Source organism: Phoca vitulina, unplaced genomic scaffold (assembly GCF_004348235.1).
Source record: "Phoca vitulina isolate PV1807 unplaced genomic scaffold, GSC_HSeal_1.0 scaffold2, whole genome shotgun sequence".
In the NCBI taxonomy this organism is placed as follows: domain Eukaryota; kingdom Metazoa; phylum Chordata; class Mammalia; order Carnivora; family Phocidae; genus Phoca; species Phoca vitulina.
Window position 1 is genome coordinate 59366136 of NW_022589705.1, and position 18245 is coordinate 59384380.

At 38.5% G+C, this 18245-nt stretch overlaps 1 protein-coding gene across 1 annotated transcript in view; it reads right to left on the reverse strand.

The window, feature by feature from the left end:
- SCP2 (sterol carrier protein 2) overlaps positions 1-18245 on the reverse strand; it is a 113483-nt gene that overhangs the window by 30478 nt on the left and 64760 nt on the right. The window contains exon 12 of the mRNA XM_032428746.1: positions 524-677. Within this exon, the coding sequence (XP_032284637.1) occupies positions 524-677 (154 nt within the window). The remainder of the gene's footprint in view (positions 1-523; positions 678-18245) is intronic.

Genomic DNA, 18245 nt, shown 5'->3' on the forward strand with positions numbered 1-18245 from the left:
ATTTTACTTATTTATTTGACAGAGAGAGACACACTGAGAGAGGGAACACAAGCAGGGGGAGTGGGAGAGGGAGAGGCAGGCTTCCTGCTGAGCAGAGAGCCCGATGTGGGGCTCGATCCCAGGACCCTGGGATCATGACCTGAGCCGAAGACAGTTGCTCAACAACTGAGCCACCCAGGCGCCCTGCCCCTTTCTTTTTTTAAGTAGGCTCCACAACCAGCACGGAGCTCAACGCGGAGCTTGAACTCACCACCCTGGAACTCAGATCAAGATCAAGAGTCCCTCCCTTAAGCCACTGAGCCACCCAGGAGCCCCTATGCTGCCTCCTTTTTGAACACAATTTTCCTAAGGCTGGTTAGGTTTAAAAGCTAATTGCCAGTTTAAAGGTTTTAAAGCCAGGCTACCAAAGCGAAGTAACTGGATATTTACTAAGACAATAAAATTTGGACTTGATACTTGTACAACGTCATCAGCTGCGAAAAGTCAGGATTCATTAACAGACAAAACCCAGAATGCCACTCACCTGGCAGCTTCAGGAAAACCCATCTTGTAGATCGTCACAACCACAGCTCCTCCAATGCCTAAATTATGCTGCAGAGCAACCTTTGCACCAGGAACTTGCCGTTTTCCGGCTTCCCCTCTCAGCTGCCAGCAGAGTTCGGCGCACTGAGCCAGACCTAACAAATCGAACACAGAGCAGTCAAGTTCCACTGCTATTGAAAGCTGCCCCAGGGGCGCCTGGGTGGCTCAGTCGTTAAGCGTCTGCCTTCGGCTCAGGTCATGATCCCAGGGTCCTGGGATCGAGCCCCGCATCGGGCTCCCTGCTCCGCGGGAAGCCTGCTTCTCCCTCTCCCACTCCCCCTGCTTGTGTTCCCTCTCTCCCTGTCTCTCTCTGTCAAATAAATAAATAAAATCTTAAAAAAAAAAAAAAAGAAAGAAGGAAAGCTGCCCCAACCAGCTTTCTCAAGCCAGACAAGGGCTTACACTGAATCGTAACTTTTAATTAAAATATTTAATTAAGCCAAGACAATGTTTGCATAAATAATAACTTCTCTTAAAAACCATGAGGGTTTCTGCAGCCAGTTTTTTTTTTTCCCTCCTAAGTCTGTATTTAGACAATATTCAGGCTTAAGAAATTCCCTGCACTCTTTAAAATTCCAACCTGTCATTTTTTGGAAATGTTGAAAAACAAAACACTGAACATACAGTTCTCTGGCAAAATGGCATAAAAGTAATTTCACTAATTTTACCATTTTTAATGTATCAAAAGAAAATAATCTAGGATTTGGGAGTTCACTTTCCCTAAAAAGTTTAGCTAGTATGGGGAATTTTCCTATGATTTTCCCCAAAGAGTTCTCAACAAGAATGGATTTTCATAAGAATAGCATTTATCCCCTGGATAATAAAACCAAAGGTTTTTAGAGCTGGAAAGAATTTAATAATGTCAGACTGAGAAAGTGTAAGATTAAGTAATTCGTGAATGGTCACAAAGCAGGCTAATCTAGAGTTGATAATAGAACCCCGGTCTCCTGATTTACATTTGTTTTTCTTTCTACCAGACCAGCTATTCAAGGATACCTGAGTTAAGAATGTTCTAACAGGATAGACTGGTTCCACCATCGTGGAGGCAGAGCTATGCAGGTCTACCTACAATGTCTGTTCTTCCACCACTTCTGATTCCTGAGTACCTGTGACAATTTCCTACCTATGAACCTGTTAAAAAGAAAACCACAGGTCCAAAATGGTGTCATTTAGACCAAGTTCCCAAACCGAGGCTTAAATCCTCATCTTATTGTAGTTTCAACCTCCCTCAGAAATGCAGTCTTAAGGGGCACCTGGGTGGCTCAGTTGTTAATAGTCTGCCTTCGGCTCAGGTCATGATCCGAGGGTCCTGGGATCCAGACCCACATCGGGCTCCCTGCTCATCAGGAAGCCTGCTTCTCCCTCTCTCACTCCCCCTGCTTGTGTTCCCTCTCTCGCTGTGTCTCTCTCTGTCAAATAAATAAATAAAATCTTAGAAAGAAATGCAGTCTTAACTAGTCAGGAATTTTTTGATCAGTGCCACTGAGTCTGCCATCTGGGCCCTCTGCATCCCCCAAATATGAGGTAAACTGCATGATAAGACCCCTTGCTTTTCCACCTAAGCAAAAGCAGCCTTGCCTGGAGCAATCCTTTTCTTTTGCTAATAACTTTTTTGCCCCTCCCACCTATAAAAGCCTTCCATTTTGTACAACCCTTCAGAGCCTCCCATCTACTTGCTAAATGGGATGTTGCTCAATTCACGAATCATTTATTAAAGCCATTTAGGTCTTTAAAATTTACTCAGTTGAATTTTTGTTATTTAACAAACCCCAACCTCAAGAAATTTAACTGCCACTTCTTAGTTCCAAGCAGCATGTATGTATTTACAGAATATATATCTTAAGCACTGTTTGGCAGTTACGAAAGCATTAGCCTGGGACTCCACTACATATAGTCTGGTTGCTACTGAAAATAAACCATCCAAATATGTACCAAGCACTCCACTAAGTATTAAATATATAAAGAATTGACAGCGTAATATAAAGTGCTAATAAAGTAAGTACTAAGTGCAATGGAAAACCTCAGGATGGAAAAACTACAGGGAAAAACATCTTGAGATACTACCTGAGGTCTTTTCCTTCTCCTGCTTCCTTGAACCCATCACTCTTCCTTATACCATAAAGACAGCCAAGTACAAAGAAGTCATAATTCAGCTTTAGTTTACATTAGCTATCTAAAGGCCTTAGCATAAACAACATTAAAAAAAAAAAAAGCATGGTCTTCTACTATCAGAGCCTGGTTTTTTGAGAAAGAAAAGGTTTGCTGAGTTTGGAGAACAAAAAGCTTTAATGGACTCAGCATGCACTAAAGGATGCATATTTATGTAAGAGCAGTTTTTCCCTCTAAAAGTTATCAACCCAGAATGCTATCAAATACAAAATATATTTCAAAACCAAAAGTAATATAAAGACATTTTTAGACATACAAAGCTGAAAGATTTCATTACGATACTGCAACACTCACACTGTAGAAATGTTAAAAAGGAAGTCTGTTACAGAGAAGGAAAATGGTAGCAGATGGAAAAAAGGATCTACACAAAGAAATGAAGAGCACTGGAAGTGGTAACTACATGGGTAAATGGATAAGGGGGTCTTTCTTTTTTTTTATTAAAAGATTTTATTTATTCATTTTGAGAGAGAGAGAGACAGAGAGAGCACAAGCAGAGGGAGAGGCAGAGGGAGAGGGAGAGGGAGAAGCAGATTCCCCTCTGAGCCAGGAGCCCGATGTGGGGCTCGATCCCAGGATGGGGAGATCATGACCTGAGTGGAAGGCAGATGCCTAACAACCGAGCCACCCAGGCGCCCCGGGGTCTTTTTTTTAATTATTTAAATCTCTTTAAATAAGATAGAAATAAAATGGAGTCATAAAAAGAAATCCAAAAGAAGGCTGGAAAAAAAAAATGTAGAAGGGAATAACAAATAGCAGGAACAAAGAGAACACAAATAACAAGACAGACTCAAACCTAACCATTTTTATTGAGTTTTGAAAGTTCTTGATATATTATGTATCTAAGTTCTTTATCAGATACATGCTTTGCAAAAGTCTTCTCCTAGTCTGTGACTTCCTTTCATTCCTTTAGCAGCGTCTTTTGAAGAGCAGAAGTTTTTTATTTTTATTAACTCCCACTTATTTGTTTGTTCTTTTATGGATTTACTTCTGGTTTTGTATCTAAGCAATCTCTATCTAATCCAGGATCACCAAGACCTTTTCCTGTGTTTTCTCATAGATGTTTTATACTTTAAATTTTACATTTAGATCTATAACCCATTTTGAATTAATTTTTGTGTATGGCACAAAGTATGGATCCAAGTCCATTTTTTACTTAATGTATTTCCAGTTATAGTGCCATTTGTTAGAAAAGTTATATTTTCTCCATAGCATTGCCTTTGTCAAAAATCAACTGTTCATAAATATGTGGGCATTATATCTGGACTCTCTTTTCTGTTCAGTAATCTATTTGTCTGTCTTTACATGAATACTATACTGTTTTGATTATTGTAGTTTTATAATAGTTCTGGAAATTAGGTCGCCTTGGCTCTCAACTTTATTCTTCTTTTTCAGAGTTGTTTGGCTATTCTAGCTCCTTTGCATTTCCATAGAAATTTTAGAATCAGCTTATTGATTTCTTTTTTTTCATTTTTTCTTTTTTAAGATTTTATTTATTTATTTGACAGAGAGAGACACAGCGAGAGAGGGAACACAAGCAGGGGGAGTGAGAGAGGGAGAAGCAGGCTTCCTGCTGAGCAGGGAGCCCGACTCGGGGCTCGATCCCAGGACCCTGGGGTCATGACCTGAGCCGAAGGCAGACGCTTAACAACTGAGCCATCCATCCTGGGATTGAGCCCCACATAGGGCTCCCTGATCAGCAAGGAGTCTGTTTCTCCCTCTCCCTCTGCCCCTCCCCTCTGCTTGTACTCTCTCTCTCAAATAAATAAATAAAATCTTAAAAAAAAAAAGAACAACCAATTGTGTCCCAAAATAGGCAAAAGATTTTAATAGACTCTTCAGAAGAAGATATACAAATAGCAAATAAGCACTTGAAAAAACACTCAACATCATTAGTCATTAAGAAAATGCAAATTAGGGGCGCCTGGGTGGCTCAGTTGTTAAGCATCTGCCTTCAGCCCAGGTCATGATCCCAGGGTCCTGGGATTGAGCCCCGCATCGGGCTCCCTACTCAGCAGGAAGTCTGCTTCTCCCTCTCCCACTCCCCCTGCTTGTGTTCCTGCTCTTGCTATGTCTCTCTGTCAAATAAATAAATAAAATCTTTATTAAAAAAAAAAAAAGAAAATGTAAATTAAAACCACAAGGAGATGCCACTCCACACTGGTTAGAATGTCTAAAATTAAAGACTGACCATACCAAGTGCTGATGAAGATGTGGAGGAACAAGAACTCTCACACACCGCTAGTGGGAATGTAAAACAGTATGACCACTCAAAAGCCAAATTATGGAAAGAGCCCAAATGACCACTGACTGATAAATGGATAAAGAAGATGTGGTGTGTGTGTGTGTGTGTGTATAATATATATATATATATATATATATATATATATATATATATGGTGTGTATATGTATATATGTGTGTGTGTGTATGTGTGTATACATACACACACAATGGAATATTACTTGGCCATCAAAAAGAATTAAATCTTGCCATTTGCAATGACGTGGCTGGAGCTAGAGAGTATTATGCTAAGTGAAATAAGTCAGAGAAAGACAAATACCATATGATTTCACTCATATGTAGAATTTAAGAAACAAAACAAATGATCATAGGGGGAAAAAAAGAGAGAGGCAAACCAAAAAACAGACTCTTAACTATAGAGAACACACTGATGGTTATCAGAAGGGAGGTGGGTGGGGGGAAATGGGTTAAATAGGTGATGGGGATTAAGGAGTGCACTTATCCTCATGACCACCAGATGTTGTATGGAAGTGTTGAATCACTAAATTGTATTACATGTATGGTAACTAACCAGAATTTAAATAAAAACTTAAAAAAAAAAAAGTTAAACACATACCTAGTGTATGATCCAGTCATTCCACTCCTAGCTGTTTACTCAAGAGACATCAAATGTTCATACAAAGATTTATACATGAATGTTCACAGTTCATAGTAGCTTTATTTATAGTAGCCAAAAACTATAAACAACCCAAATACCCATCAACAATAAATTGTGATATATCCATACAATGAACTACTACTCAGTAATATAAAGGAATGACCTATTGATTCACGCAAAAATAAATAAATCTCAGGCAGACAAGAACAGAGAATACATACTATGGGGTTCCATTTTATAAAATCCTAGAAAATGCAAATTAATCTACAGTGACAGAAAGCAAGATCAGTGGCTGCTTTGGGATGAGGGGTGAGGAGCAATGAGAGGGAGGGATTACAGAGAAGTATATATGAAGAAACTTCTGGTTCATGGATATGTTTACTATCGAGTATGGTGATGGTTTCACAGATATATATACATGTATGTCAGAACTTATTAAACTTTACATTTTAAAATCAGTTGATTATATGTTGATTTTACCTCAATAAAGCCATTAAGATAATAAAATAAAATATGAGATATATAGGCATGATCTTCCTTCTCCGTTACTTTTACTTAGCAAGTGCAATAAAAGCCAGGAGCTGGTCCTAGCTATCTCTACCTGCCAACAGGTATCAAGAGTAAACACTCTCACTTGGGTTCCATTTCCCCTGGCACTGGAGAGTATTCATTAGAATCTAATGATAAAACTTAACTTTCCTCAATCACAGTGGCAAAAATGCAAAATTCTGGGCAATGGGAATGAGGATAGGTGGCCTATAGGACATGACGAGAGGCTAAAATAGATGCTTTGGTAAAAAGCTATTTAGGGCAGCTGCTCTTTCTGCCCACGGGTCCTACCCCCATGCTTTAATAAAACCACCATTTTGCACCAACAAAACAAAACAACAAAAACACAACAAAAAGCTATTTAGGCTTTACTGACTTACTGACTTTTTAGAGTCAGTATTAGATTTAGGTCTTGCCAGTCATCATCCTAGGATGTATTTCTTTCAGTGACCTTTTACAGAGTAGAAGGGGCAAGCCATAGTTTGAATATGCTAGGTCTCCCGGCTCAGATTCCATCTACTCTCATTTCATTTTCACCCAAATCTTTACAACCTAACTTTATAATACCTAAAAAGGTATTAAAACATGTAAACAAAAATCACATGATAGAATAATATGTGTACCATTAAAAACATCAAGAACAATGTGAATTCAGTAGGAGAAATAATTATATCACCTTGCGGGATCAGAACATCTTTGAATTAGAAAGGATCGAAGAGTTCATCGAATCTCAGGCCCCAACAAATGGGCAATTGCCCTCACAACACTGCCATCGGGTTGTTAACTTGTATTTTTCATACACAGCCTCTGTGACAGGCAACGCACGCTATCAGGAAGCAACCTACTACACTTCTGAGAAGCCATGTTCGACAGTTAATTTTCTGTATCAGCCCCAAATCTAGCTTCCCATGAATTTTTCCTAATTCTTCCCACACTAGACAAGTTTATCCCCTCTGCCCCATACCACTTTTCAGATGTTAAAGGAACAAAATTTTATTCAGCCATCCCCTTTATATGTGCAGATTCTTGTACTGAGCACTGTTCAGGGTACAGAGACTAAGGAAATACGGATTCTGCCTTTACAGGCACTTTAGTCAAATGCAGATATTTTTTCTTTTTAAGCCACAAATAATTACAATATATACTATAAGTATAAATGTCAAAAAAGAAGTACTGATTGAAAGTATAACGAGTTCAGAAAAGGGAAAGAATAATTCAGTCTATGGAAAGGATGAAGAAATTAGGGAAAGCTTCATAAGGCAGATAACACTTGAGATGGACCTTGAAGATGGGCATTTCTCCTGAGAAAAAAGCATTTTATTTATTTATTTATTTTTTAAGATTTTATTTATTTATTTGACAGACAGAGACACGGCGAGAGAGGGAACACAAGCAGGGGGAGAGGGAGAAGCAGGCTTCCTGACGAGCAGGGAGCCTGATGCGGGGCTCGGGCGCCCCGAGAAAAAATCATTTTAGTGAGTATAGTGGTTAAGAGCTTGGACTCTAGAAATACATTGCCTAGGTTTGAATCCTAGCTTTGCCACTAGTTTGGTGACTTTGGGCAAGTTACTCTGTGCTTTTATTTTCCACTTTTATAAAATACAAAAATAGACATGAGAATTAAATGAAGAATACTTAGAACAGTGCCCAGCACTTAGCACTGTGTAAATATTTGCTGTTGTTGTTATTCAGAAAATATCAAAGATAGAGTCTGCAGCAGTGACAAGGAACTAAAGTTGTCTGGGAAGGAAACAGTCCATTTTAATTTAAACATTTAAACATTTTGGTTTCACCCAAAACCCAGCTAGATATAAATGCTAGCACAAAACCTGGCCGGTGGTAGGCAATTAGTAAATCTTCACCCCGCCACTTTTCTTTCCCTTTTTCTTCTCCTCATAGTTCTGGTTTATACTTTGCCTGAATTTGTGCATTCTGCCTTGCATAATAACTATTTGCATTATCACATTATCTGCCTCTTGTACGCCTGGGTGGCTCAGTCAGTTAAGCATCTGCCTTCGGCTCAGGTCATACTCCCAGGGTCCTGGGATCGAGTCCTGCATTGGGCTGCTTGCTCAGCAGGGAGCCTGCTTTTCCCTCTGCCTACCACTCTCCCTGCTTGTGCACGCTCTCTCTCTCTGGCATATAAATAAAATATATATTTTTTTAAATAAAAGCTATAGGAGATTCTGAATCAGTACATCATTAGACACTATATTTGAGAACCAATTACACAGGCGCTTGGGGGGCTCAGTTGGTTAAGCATCTGCCTTCAGCTTAGGTCATGATCCCAGGGTCCTGTGATTGAGCCCCGCATCAGGCTCCCTGCTCAGTGAGGAGTCTGCTTCTCCCTCTGCCCGCCCCCTCCCGGCTTGTGCTTTCTCTCTCTCAAATAAATAAATAAAATCTTTTTTAAAAATAAATTAAAAATAAAAAAGAGAACCAATTACTTAGATCACCTAATGATAAAGTGGGCACACAATAAGCATTTGCTGAACTTTCATGGACTGAAAAATGAAAGATCAGGATCTAAAACTAGGTTGAAGCCATACTGGAAAGGCACTAAATGCCAGGCTTAATTGGCACAAAAGGCCAAACTAAATAACCATCGTCCAGCTTCAAAACAACAATCCCTTGTAAGGAGCTGTATCTCAAATCACTTTCGTGGCCTTTCAGCCAATCAAAAAACATTAATATGCATTTTCAAAAATCAGAGATAGCTAATAATAAGATAAAGTCAAATTTTATTTATTCATTTTAAACAACAGTTCAGTAAGCATTAATGCAATATATACGAAAGCACATTAAAAATTGAAATAAAATATGAAACTATTATATGGATGCTAACAATTAAAAAATCTAAGTTTTAATGTGATTTTCCTAATTGAAAAATCTAAAAGGGAGGCGCCTGGGTGGCACAGTCGGTTAAGCATCCGACTCTTGGTTTCAGCTCAGGTCGTGATCTCAGGGTTATGAGATCAAGCCCTGCATCAGGGTCCACACTGAGTGCAGAGCCTGTTTGAGACTCTCTCTCCCTCTCCTCCCTCTGTCCCCCCCTACACCCCCTCCCCCGCTCTCTCTCTCTCAAATAAATTTTAAAAAAGAAAGAAAAATCTAAAAGGAATTCATGATTTTAAACCAACAATTAACAAAATATTCACTTCAAATACTTAAATCTATCTTTTTTTTTTTCTATTATAGGTACTGTTACGGCAACTAGAAGATTTTTTTTATCCAGATCTGGACAAGTTAAAATTGGAAACCATATCATGAAGCTTTAATTTTAAAGCTAATTTCCCAATACTGAGTTCACACCAAAGTAGCAATATCTTACAATTAAACTAACACCGTTTGTAGAAGAGAACCTTACACTGTCCCCACCCCATCATAAGTTAGTATGTTTTGGAAGCACTTGACCATTTTCTGATTTTCTTAGAATCCTATTGCAATTTGTTATCCAAGTAACCAGGGAAAAATATTTAAACCACTCAGAGCTGTCATTCTAATATATTTTCCAGGAGTCTGAATTCTTTCTTGGACTACAGCTAATGGCCATGTGTCAGATTTATTTGAAGTATATCCAAATCCTCAATATGTAGCAAGTAAACATTTACAATTCAATAATTCCTCATCCCTATTCAGGCTACTAATCAAATCAGCAAGATCCGTAAATTTTTCCCCCAAAATGCTACCCCACCATTAAACATAATCCCTAATGACTGATGATAACAGGAAAATGTTACCAACAGTGTAGACTAAAATACTGGAAAGGGTGCCTGGGTGGCTCCGTTGGTTGAGCATCAGACTCCTGATCTTAGCTCAGGTCTTGATCTCAGGGTTGTGAGTTCAAGCCCCATACTGGGGTCCATGCTGGGCATGTAGCCTACTTAAAAAACAACAACAAAAATATATAAATAAATAAAATACTGGAAAGTGTTTTCAAAGGATACTACAGAAGGTGTGACATTCTTTGAAGTATTTAAAAGTTGAGTAAATTCTATCTTCCTGTGGTGTTTTAGGTTAGCCTTTCAGGCCAGGGGGAAGAAGTAGACGACCTGGCCAAGACTGACAAAATTGTTTACATTTGATAAAAGAATCTAATGTTGGGCGCCTGGGTGGCTCAGTTGGTTAAGCGACTGCCTTCGGCTCAGGTCATGATCCTGGAGTCCCGGGATCGAGTCCCGCATCGGGCTCCCTGCTCGGCAGGGAGTCTGCTTCTCCCTCTGACCCTCCTCCCTCTCATGCTCTCTGCCTCTCATTCTCTCTCTCAAATAAATAAATAAAATCTTTAAAAAAAAAAAAAAAAAAAAGAATCTAATGTTGACAAGATTATTAAAAGAGAAGTACTCTTGGGGTGCCTGAGTGGCTCAGTCAGTTAACTGTCTGCCTTCAGCCCAGATCACAATCTCAGGGTCCTGGGATGGAGCCCTTCATTAGGCTTCCTGCTCAGCGGGGTGTCTGCTTCTCCCTCTCCTTTTGCCCCTCCCCCTGCTCATGCTCAAGCTCTCTCTCTCTCTCTCAAATAAACAAATAAAATCTAAAAAAAAAACAAAACCTTACTAATTTGACTAATAAAATATATTATTTTTAAAAAGTACTGTCATACTCTATTGTTGGGAATATACATTGTCTTTTTTGAAAAAAATTTGGCAATGTCTACCAGTTTTTAAAGATATACTATCCTTTGACATAGTAAGTCCATTGTTTTGAACTTATCTTGAGTATACACGCAAAAGTATGCAAAGACACGAGGATGCTTATTGCAGCGTTGTTTATAATAGCAAAATTGATACCACATATATGTCTGCTAGGTATGGTTAGGTAAATTTCCTATAATGAGAATACTGTGCAGGCATTAAAAAAGAATAAACAATATCTCTAAGTGATAATATAAAAAGATTTTTAAGATGTAAGTAAAGAAAGCTGTCTACAATGTGGTAAATATACATATATGACACATACATATAGAAAAGTTGTATATAGGGGCGCCTGGGTGGCTCAGTCGTTAGGCGTCTGCCTTTGGCTCACGTCATGATCCCAGGGTCCTGGGATCAAGCCCCGCATTGGGCTCCCTGCTTGGTGGAGAGCCTGCTTCTCCCTCTCCCACTCCCCCTGCTTGTGTTCACTCTCTCACTGTCTCTCTCTCTCTGTCAAATAAATAAAATCTTAAAAAAAAAAAACACAAAAGGTTGTATAGTAATAGTAATAGTAAAAGAGGTTGACTCTGAGGAATAGAACTAAGAGTAAGAAGGAAGAGAAAGACATGTTAAATGTTAAAATTTGTCATCCTGCTATAATATTAAAAACCATATGACAAACCTTTGGAGAACTATTTGGCAGCTTCTTATAAAGTTAAACATATATCTGCCCTCCGATTGAGCCATTTTGCTGAGTTATTAACCCAAGAGAAATGCAAAAGGTATGTCCACAAATAGACTTGTACAAAAAGGTTCATAGCATCCTTATTCATAATGGCCTCAAACAAGAAGGACCTCAAATGTCCATCAACAGGAGAATGGATAAACAAAGTGGTATAAGGAATACTATTTAGCAATAACAAAGGATGAGCTACTGATACAAGAAAAATTTGGATCAGTCTTAGCCTGCCTGAGGGAGAAAGGTTTGGAGAATGGGGAAGATGTCTGAGGGAAGTCAAGGTTCATCTATGTTGTAGCATCTGTCAGTACTTCATTTCTTTTATGGCCTAAGAATATTCCATTGTATGAATATACCACATGTATATTGCCTGATGACAGACATCTCAGTTGTTTTCACCTTTTTGGCTATTATAAATAATGCTGCTATAAACAATTGTGTTTTGTGAGAACTGTGTATTTTATTATGTGAAAATTACACCTCAATTTTAAGAAAGAATATGGATATGAAAAATCGTATTGTTACTACAAAGCATGATTTCTGAATGTTTCAGTGAATGGCAGAACAAAAATATCTCAGAATGGCAAACAAGTTAATTATAATAAAAATATGTTCCTTCAGAGGAGAAAAAAGTTATGTGTCAATAAAAACAACCTGAAATGCCATATTCATCTCCTGATGAAAAGAAGTTTTTTATATGAGAGTGAGGAACCTGTCTGAAAAAACTTAAATCACTGTCTCTAATGTAAACTGCAACTCTTTTTTTTTGGTCTTTTTGTAAATTTTAATTCCAGTATAGTTAACATATAGTGTTATATTAGTTAGAGGTGTACAATACAGTGATTCAACAATTCTACACATTACTCAGTGCTCATTAAGGTAAGTTTATTCTCAGGGCACCTGAGTGATACAGTTGGTTAAGGGTCCAATTCTCGGTTTCGGCTCAGGTCGTGATCTCAGGGTTGTGAGATCAAGCCCCATCTCAGGCTTTGCGCTCAGCATGGAGTCTGCTTAAAAGACTCTCTCTCACTCTCACCCTGCCCCTCCCCACCCCCTGAGCTCTCTCTCCTTCCCTTAAATAAATAAATCTTAATCTATTTATTCCATCTAGTGTATTTTTTTTTTTTTAAGATTTTTTTTTTATTTTATTTTTTTGACAGAGAGAGACATAGCAAGAGCAGGAACACAAGCAGGGGGAGTGGGAGAGGGAGAAGCAGGCTTCCGCAGAGCAGGGAGCCTGATGCGGGACTCGATCCCAGGACCCTGGGATCATGACCTGAGCCGAAGGCAGACGCTTAACGACTGAGCCACCCAGGTGCCCCCCCATCTAGTGTATTTTTAATTTCAGCTTTTGAGTTCTTTAGCTCTGATTGGTTCTTTTTTATGTTTTTTTATGTCTGTTGAGGGTCTCACTGAAGTCTTCCACTCTTTTCTCAAGTCCAGTGAGTATTTTTATGACCATTACTTTTAAATCTCTATCAGGCATATTAGTTATCTCTGTTTTGTTTAGCTCTCTTGCTCTGATTTTGTCTTGTTCTTTCATTTGGGACATATTCCTCTGTCTCCTTATTTTGTTTAACTCTGTGTCTGTGTCTATATGTTAGGAAAGTCAGCTACATCTCCTCCAGGTTGGAGGGGACAGATCTGTGGGGACTAGGTCTACTGTTAGCAAGCTAGGTGGAGAGTGTTGGCAGTGCGCTTGGTCCCACAGGTGTCCACGTGTCAAGGCTTGATGGGGGCAGGGAGCAGGGGAGGGAAATGCCACCTGCCAACTCTTTTGTTCTAGAGAAGTCTCCCAAAGAACACTGACCCTTTAGCACACGCTCTGAAATTAGTAAACAAATCTCCCTCCTGTATACCCCAGGTGTTTTTCAAACTGCTGCTTTTATACTGTATCTCCACGGGGCTATATGTTGTGCTATATCTTTAAGGGCTGGGACACAGTTTCCTATAACTTGCCCAGCTCTCCCAGAGCTGAGCCCACTGGTTTTTAAATCAGCTGAGCTCACTGAATTGTATGGTAAGGGGATGATTCATTTCTTTTTTATTAAGTTTTTAAATTTTAATTCCAGTATAATTAACATACAGTGTTATATTAGTTTCAGGTGTACAATATAGTGATTCAGCAATTCTATACATTAGCCAGTGCTCATCATGTTTCACTTTGCAAAAACTTGCCAACATTTGGTATTGTCACCATTTTGGATTTTGGAGATTCTAATATATATGTAGAGGTATCCTGTGGTTTTAATTTGCAATTTCTTAATGACATATGATGTTGAAGATCTTTCCATATGCACATTTGCCATTGTATATCATCATCTTTGGTGAGTTGTCTGGGTCTTTTGACCAATTTTTAACCATACTGTTCATTTTCTTATTGTTTAGTTTTAAGAGTTCTTTGCATATTTTATTTTATTTATTTTTATTATGTTATGTTAGTCACCATACAGTACATCATTAGTTTTTGATGTAGTGTTTTTTAACCCCTCTATTTCTCCATTATTTACTTCTTGTGTGTATTTTCTAGTGTACCATTTTCATTCTTTGTCATTTTACTATATATTTTTTCACTATATATCTTTATATTTTAAAGTTATTTTTTAGTGGTTGCTCTAGGGATTACAATTAACAATTTATAGCAACCTAGTTTGGATTAATACTAACTTAATTTCAATAGTATACAAAAAAAGATTAGCTTTTTCCCCTCTACACTCCTTTGTGTTGTTACTGTCATACAAATTATATCTTTATGCATTGTATACCTATTGACTCAGATTATTGCTTCACGCAGTTGGATAGGAGGGGAGAAACATGACAAAGAAAAATGCATTTATATTGTTCTTTATATTTACCAAAGTAGTTACATTTATTAATGCTCTTTATTTCTTCATATGCCCTTTATTCCACTGTCTAGAGCTCTTTCATTTCAGTTTGAATGACTCTCTTTATAAAGTATTTCGTATAGGTAAATTCTCTCAATTTTTATCTGGGAATGTCTTCATTTCTCCTTCATTTTTTTTTTTAAAGGTTTTTATTTATTTATTTGACAGAGAGAAACACAGCTAGAGAGGGAACACAAGCAGGGGGAGTGGGAGAGGGAGAAGCAGGCTTCCCGCTGAGCAGGGAGCCCGATGCGGGGCTCAATCCCAGGACCCTGGGATCATGACCCGAGCCGAAGGCAGACACTTAATGACCGAGCAACCCAGGTGCCCCTCTCCTTCATTTTTATTTTTTATTTTATTTTTTATTTTTATTTTTTAGAGATTTTATTTATTTATTTGAGAGAGAGAGAGCAGTGAGAGAGGGAACACAAGCAGGGAGAGTGGGAGAGGGAGAAGCAGGCTTCCCGCTGAGCAGGGAGCCCCATGCGGGGCTCGATCCCAGGACCCCGGGACCATGACCTGAGCCGAAGGCAGATGCTTAATGACTGAGCCACCAGGCACTCTTATTTTTTATTTTTTAAGATTTTTATTTATTTATTTGAGAGAGAGAGAATGAAGAGAAAGAGAGCATGAGAGGGAGGAGGGTGAGAGGGAGAAGCAGACTCCCCACCGAGCAGGGAGCCCGATGCGGGATCCGATCCCGGGACTCCAGGATCATGACCTGAGCCGAATGCAGTCACTTAACCAACTGAGCCACCCAGGCGCCCTCTCCTTCATTTTTAAAGGGTGTTTCACTGAACATAGAATTCTTGCTTAGCACTTTCTTTCATCACACTGCCTCAATGGTTTCTGAAAAGAAATCAGCTGTTAAGCCTTACTGAGTAATGCTTCTACAGGATGAATCTTCTCTGTTGTTGTTTTCAATATTCTGCATTTTGCTCCCAACAGTTTGATTATGATGTGTCTAAGTATAAACCCCTTTGAGATATTCCTACTTGAAGTTTGTTTAACTTCTTGGACATGCATATAAAAGTTTTTTTCCTCAAGTTTGGGGAGTTATCAGTCATTATTTCTTCAAATATTCTCTCTGTCCTTTCATTCCTCTCCTTCTGGAGCCATTATTATGTGCATGTTGTTAGAGTTGCTGGGGTCCGACAGGTCTCTGAGGCTCTGTTCATTTTTCTTCATTCTTTTTTTTTTTTTTTCCTTCTGTTCCTCAGCCTGGATAATTTCAACTGACCTACCTTTAAATTTACTGATTTTTTCTTCTGCCTGCTCAAATTTGGTGTTGAGCCCCTCTAGTGCATTTTTCATTCCAGTTACTATAATTCTCAATGCCAGAATTTTTTTGGTTCTTTTCTATCATTTCTACCTAGTAACTGATATTCTCTATTTGGTAATATATTGTGATATTTTCCTTTAGTTCTTTATAGTTTCCTTTAATTCTTTGAACATACTTAAGTAGATGATTGTCTTTGTCTAGTAAATCCAATGTCTGAGCTACCTCAATTTCTATTGACTACTTTCCTCCCCCTGTGTATGGGCCATACTTTCTTGTTTCTTTGCATGGCTCATAGTTTTTTTTTGAAAACTAGGTATTTTAAATAATATAATGTGGCAACTCTAGAAATCAGATTCTTCCCCTTTCCCAGAGTTTGTTGTTGTTGTTGACCTAGTGACATTTCCAAACTAATTCTGTAAAGTCTGTATTCTTTGTCACAATTGATCACTAAATTTTCTTCTTGGTTAGCTTAGTGGTTAGCTAATGGCTGGACAGAGATTTTCTTAAATGTCTGGAACAGTAAGTCTCTCAGTCTTTGCTGAGGCTGTGTGTGTGTGTTGGGGCTCTCAGCTAGGCAGTTTACAACTTCACCTTAGCCTCTACTTCCTGCTTGCACAGAGCCCCAAGGTTAGCCAGAGATAAAGGTTAGGACCTTCTCAGGTCTTTTCTGAACATGCAGACAGCCTCGAACATACACACAGCCTTATGTATATACTTGGTGTTCTAGATTCCCAGGGATATGTCAGATCTTTTCAAAGACCCCTATAGACATTTCATTCCTCAGCTTTTTCTTTTAAGTTTTTTGGTTGGGCTGTTTGCCCCAATTGTTATCAGCACCTCAGGGAGCTATGTTGTTAAGCCAGTTTTTGCTACTTGTTCTCAGCAAATGACTCTGAGAAAATACTGTTTGCACTGGCGCAAGTTCTCTGTCAGGTTACATAAAGACAAGCCTTTTAAGAATGGTTCACCAGGGAACTGCCAGAGAGATCAAATAATGACAATTCTCTGAGAATGGGGCTTTGAAAGAGCTCCAATTCCATTCTGACTCCTCCAGTGCTGGCTAGGAGGATTGCAGGCTCTTGTTTTCAAGTCTACCATGGAGCTGGGGAAAGGGGGAGTGGTATTAGAGCAAGTCAAAATGCCATAAAGCTTAGTATTCTTATGGAGATTCACCTGTTTGTTTTTAAAAATGTGCCCCCAGATTGTTGTTAAGTCTTTGGTTAATTTCCAAAGTTCTGTAAAAACTTGATCTTGACAATTTTTACAAGTGTTCTTGGAACTTTTATAAAGGAGAATATTTGTCAGGTGTTGTTATTCCATCACTCCCAATGATATCACTCTCATTCCCCTCATTTTCAGATTACTTTGAAATATATTAGATTGTTTAGAGAAATAATAACAATAGTATACTGTGGGGTTTACAATATATTCAGAAGTGCATGGATATAAAGCCCTTACATCACATGTGAAATAGCATAACATTAATTGAAGGTAGACTGTGGTTAATTTAAAGATGCATGTTGTACATCCTAGAGCAACCACTAAAAAATAAGAAAAAGAAATAATTCAACAGAAGAGAGAAAATAAAATACTATAAAATACCCAATTAATAAAAAGATAGTATGAAAAAGAGAAAAGACCCAAAGAACAAACAAGACAAAATAAATAGCAAGGTAGCACATTATACTGCAACTATCTATGTGTGCATACCTGTCTACCTACCTCTTACTCTTTATCTACGTACATCTATTTTCTCTACCAGGTTATAAACTTACTAAATTACAGTCATAAACAGAAACAAACCAAAGTTAATTGCTGTAATGAATACACTGTTCATTCTAACTTCTTTATTTTGGAATTTACAATAATTTATAAAAATTTTAATTAATTAGGGCGCCTGGGTGGCTCTGTTGATTAAGCATCTGCCTTTGGCTCAGGTCATGATCCCAGGGTGCTGGGATTGAGTCCCACATTGGGCTCCCTGCTCAGCAGGGCATCTGCTTCTCCCTCTGCCCCTCCCCCTGCTCAAGCCTTCTCTCTCTCTCCCGAACTCTCACTCTCTCTCTTTCCTGATCTCTCGCTCTCTCAAATAAAATCTTTTTTTTTTTTTTTAAGATTTTATTTATTTATTTGACAGAGAGGACACACAACGAGAGAGGGAACACAAGCAGGGGAAGTGGGAGAGGGAGAAGCAGGCTTCCTGCTGAGCAGGGAGCCCGATGCGGGGCTCGATCCCAGGACCCTGGGATCATGACCTGAGCCGAAGGCAGACGCTTAACCGTCTGAGCCACCCAGGCGCCCCTAAAATCTTTAAAAAAAAAATTTTTTTATTAATTAATATATAAGACAATATGAAAAAAATACAAAGCTCACCTATCTTCGTAACAATAAATCCCAGATTTTAGTGCTAAGTTATTTTATAAACTTCTTTGTACAATTTCATTTTACAATTAAGGAAACTAAAAGTTAAAGTGATTAATTGACTAATTAATCAAAACAGTCAATGG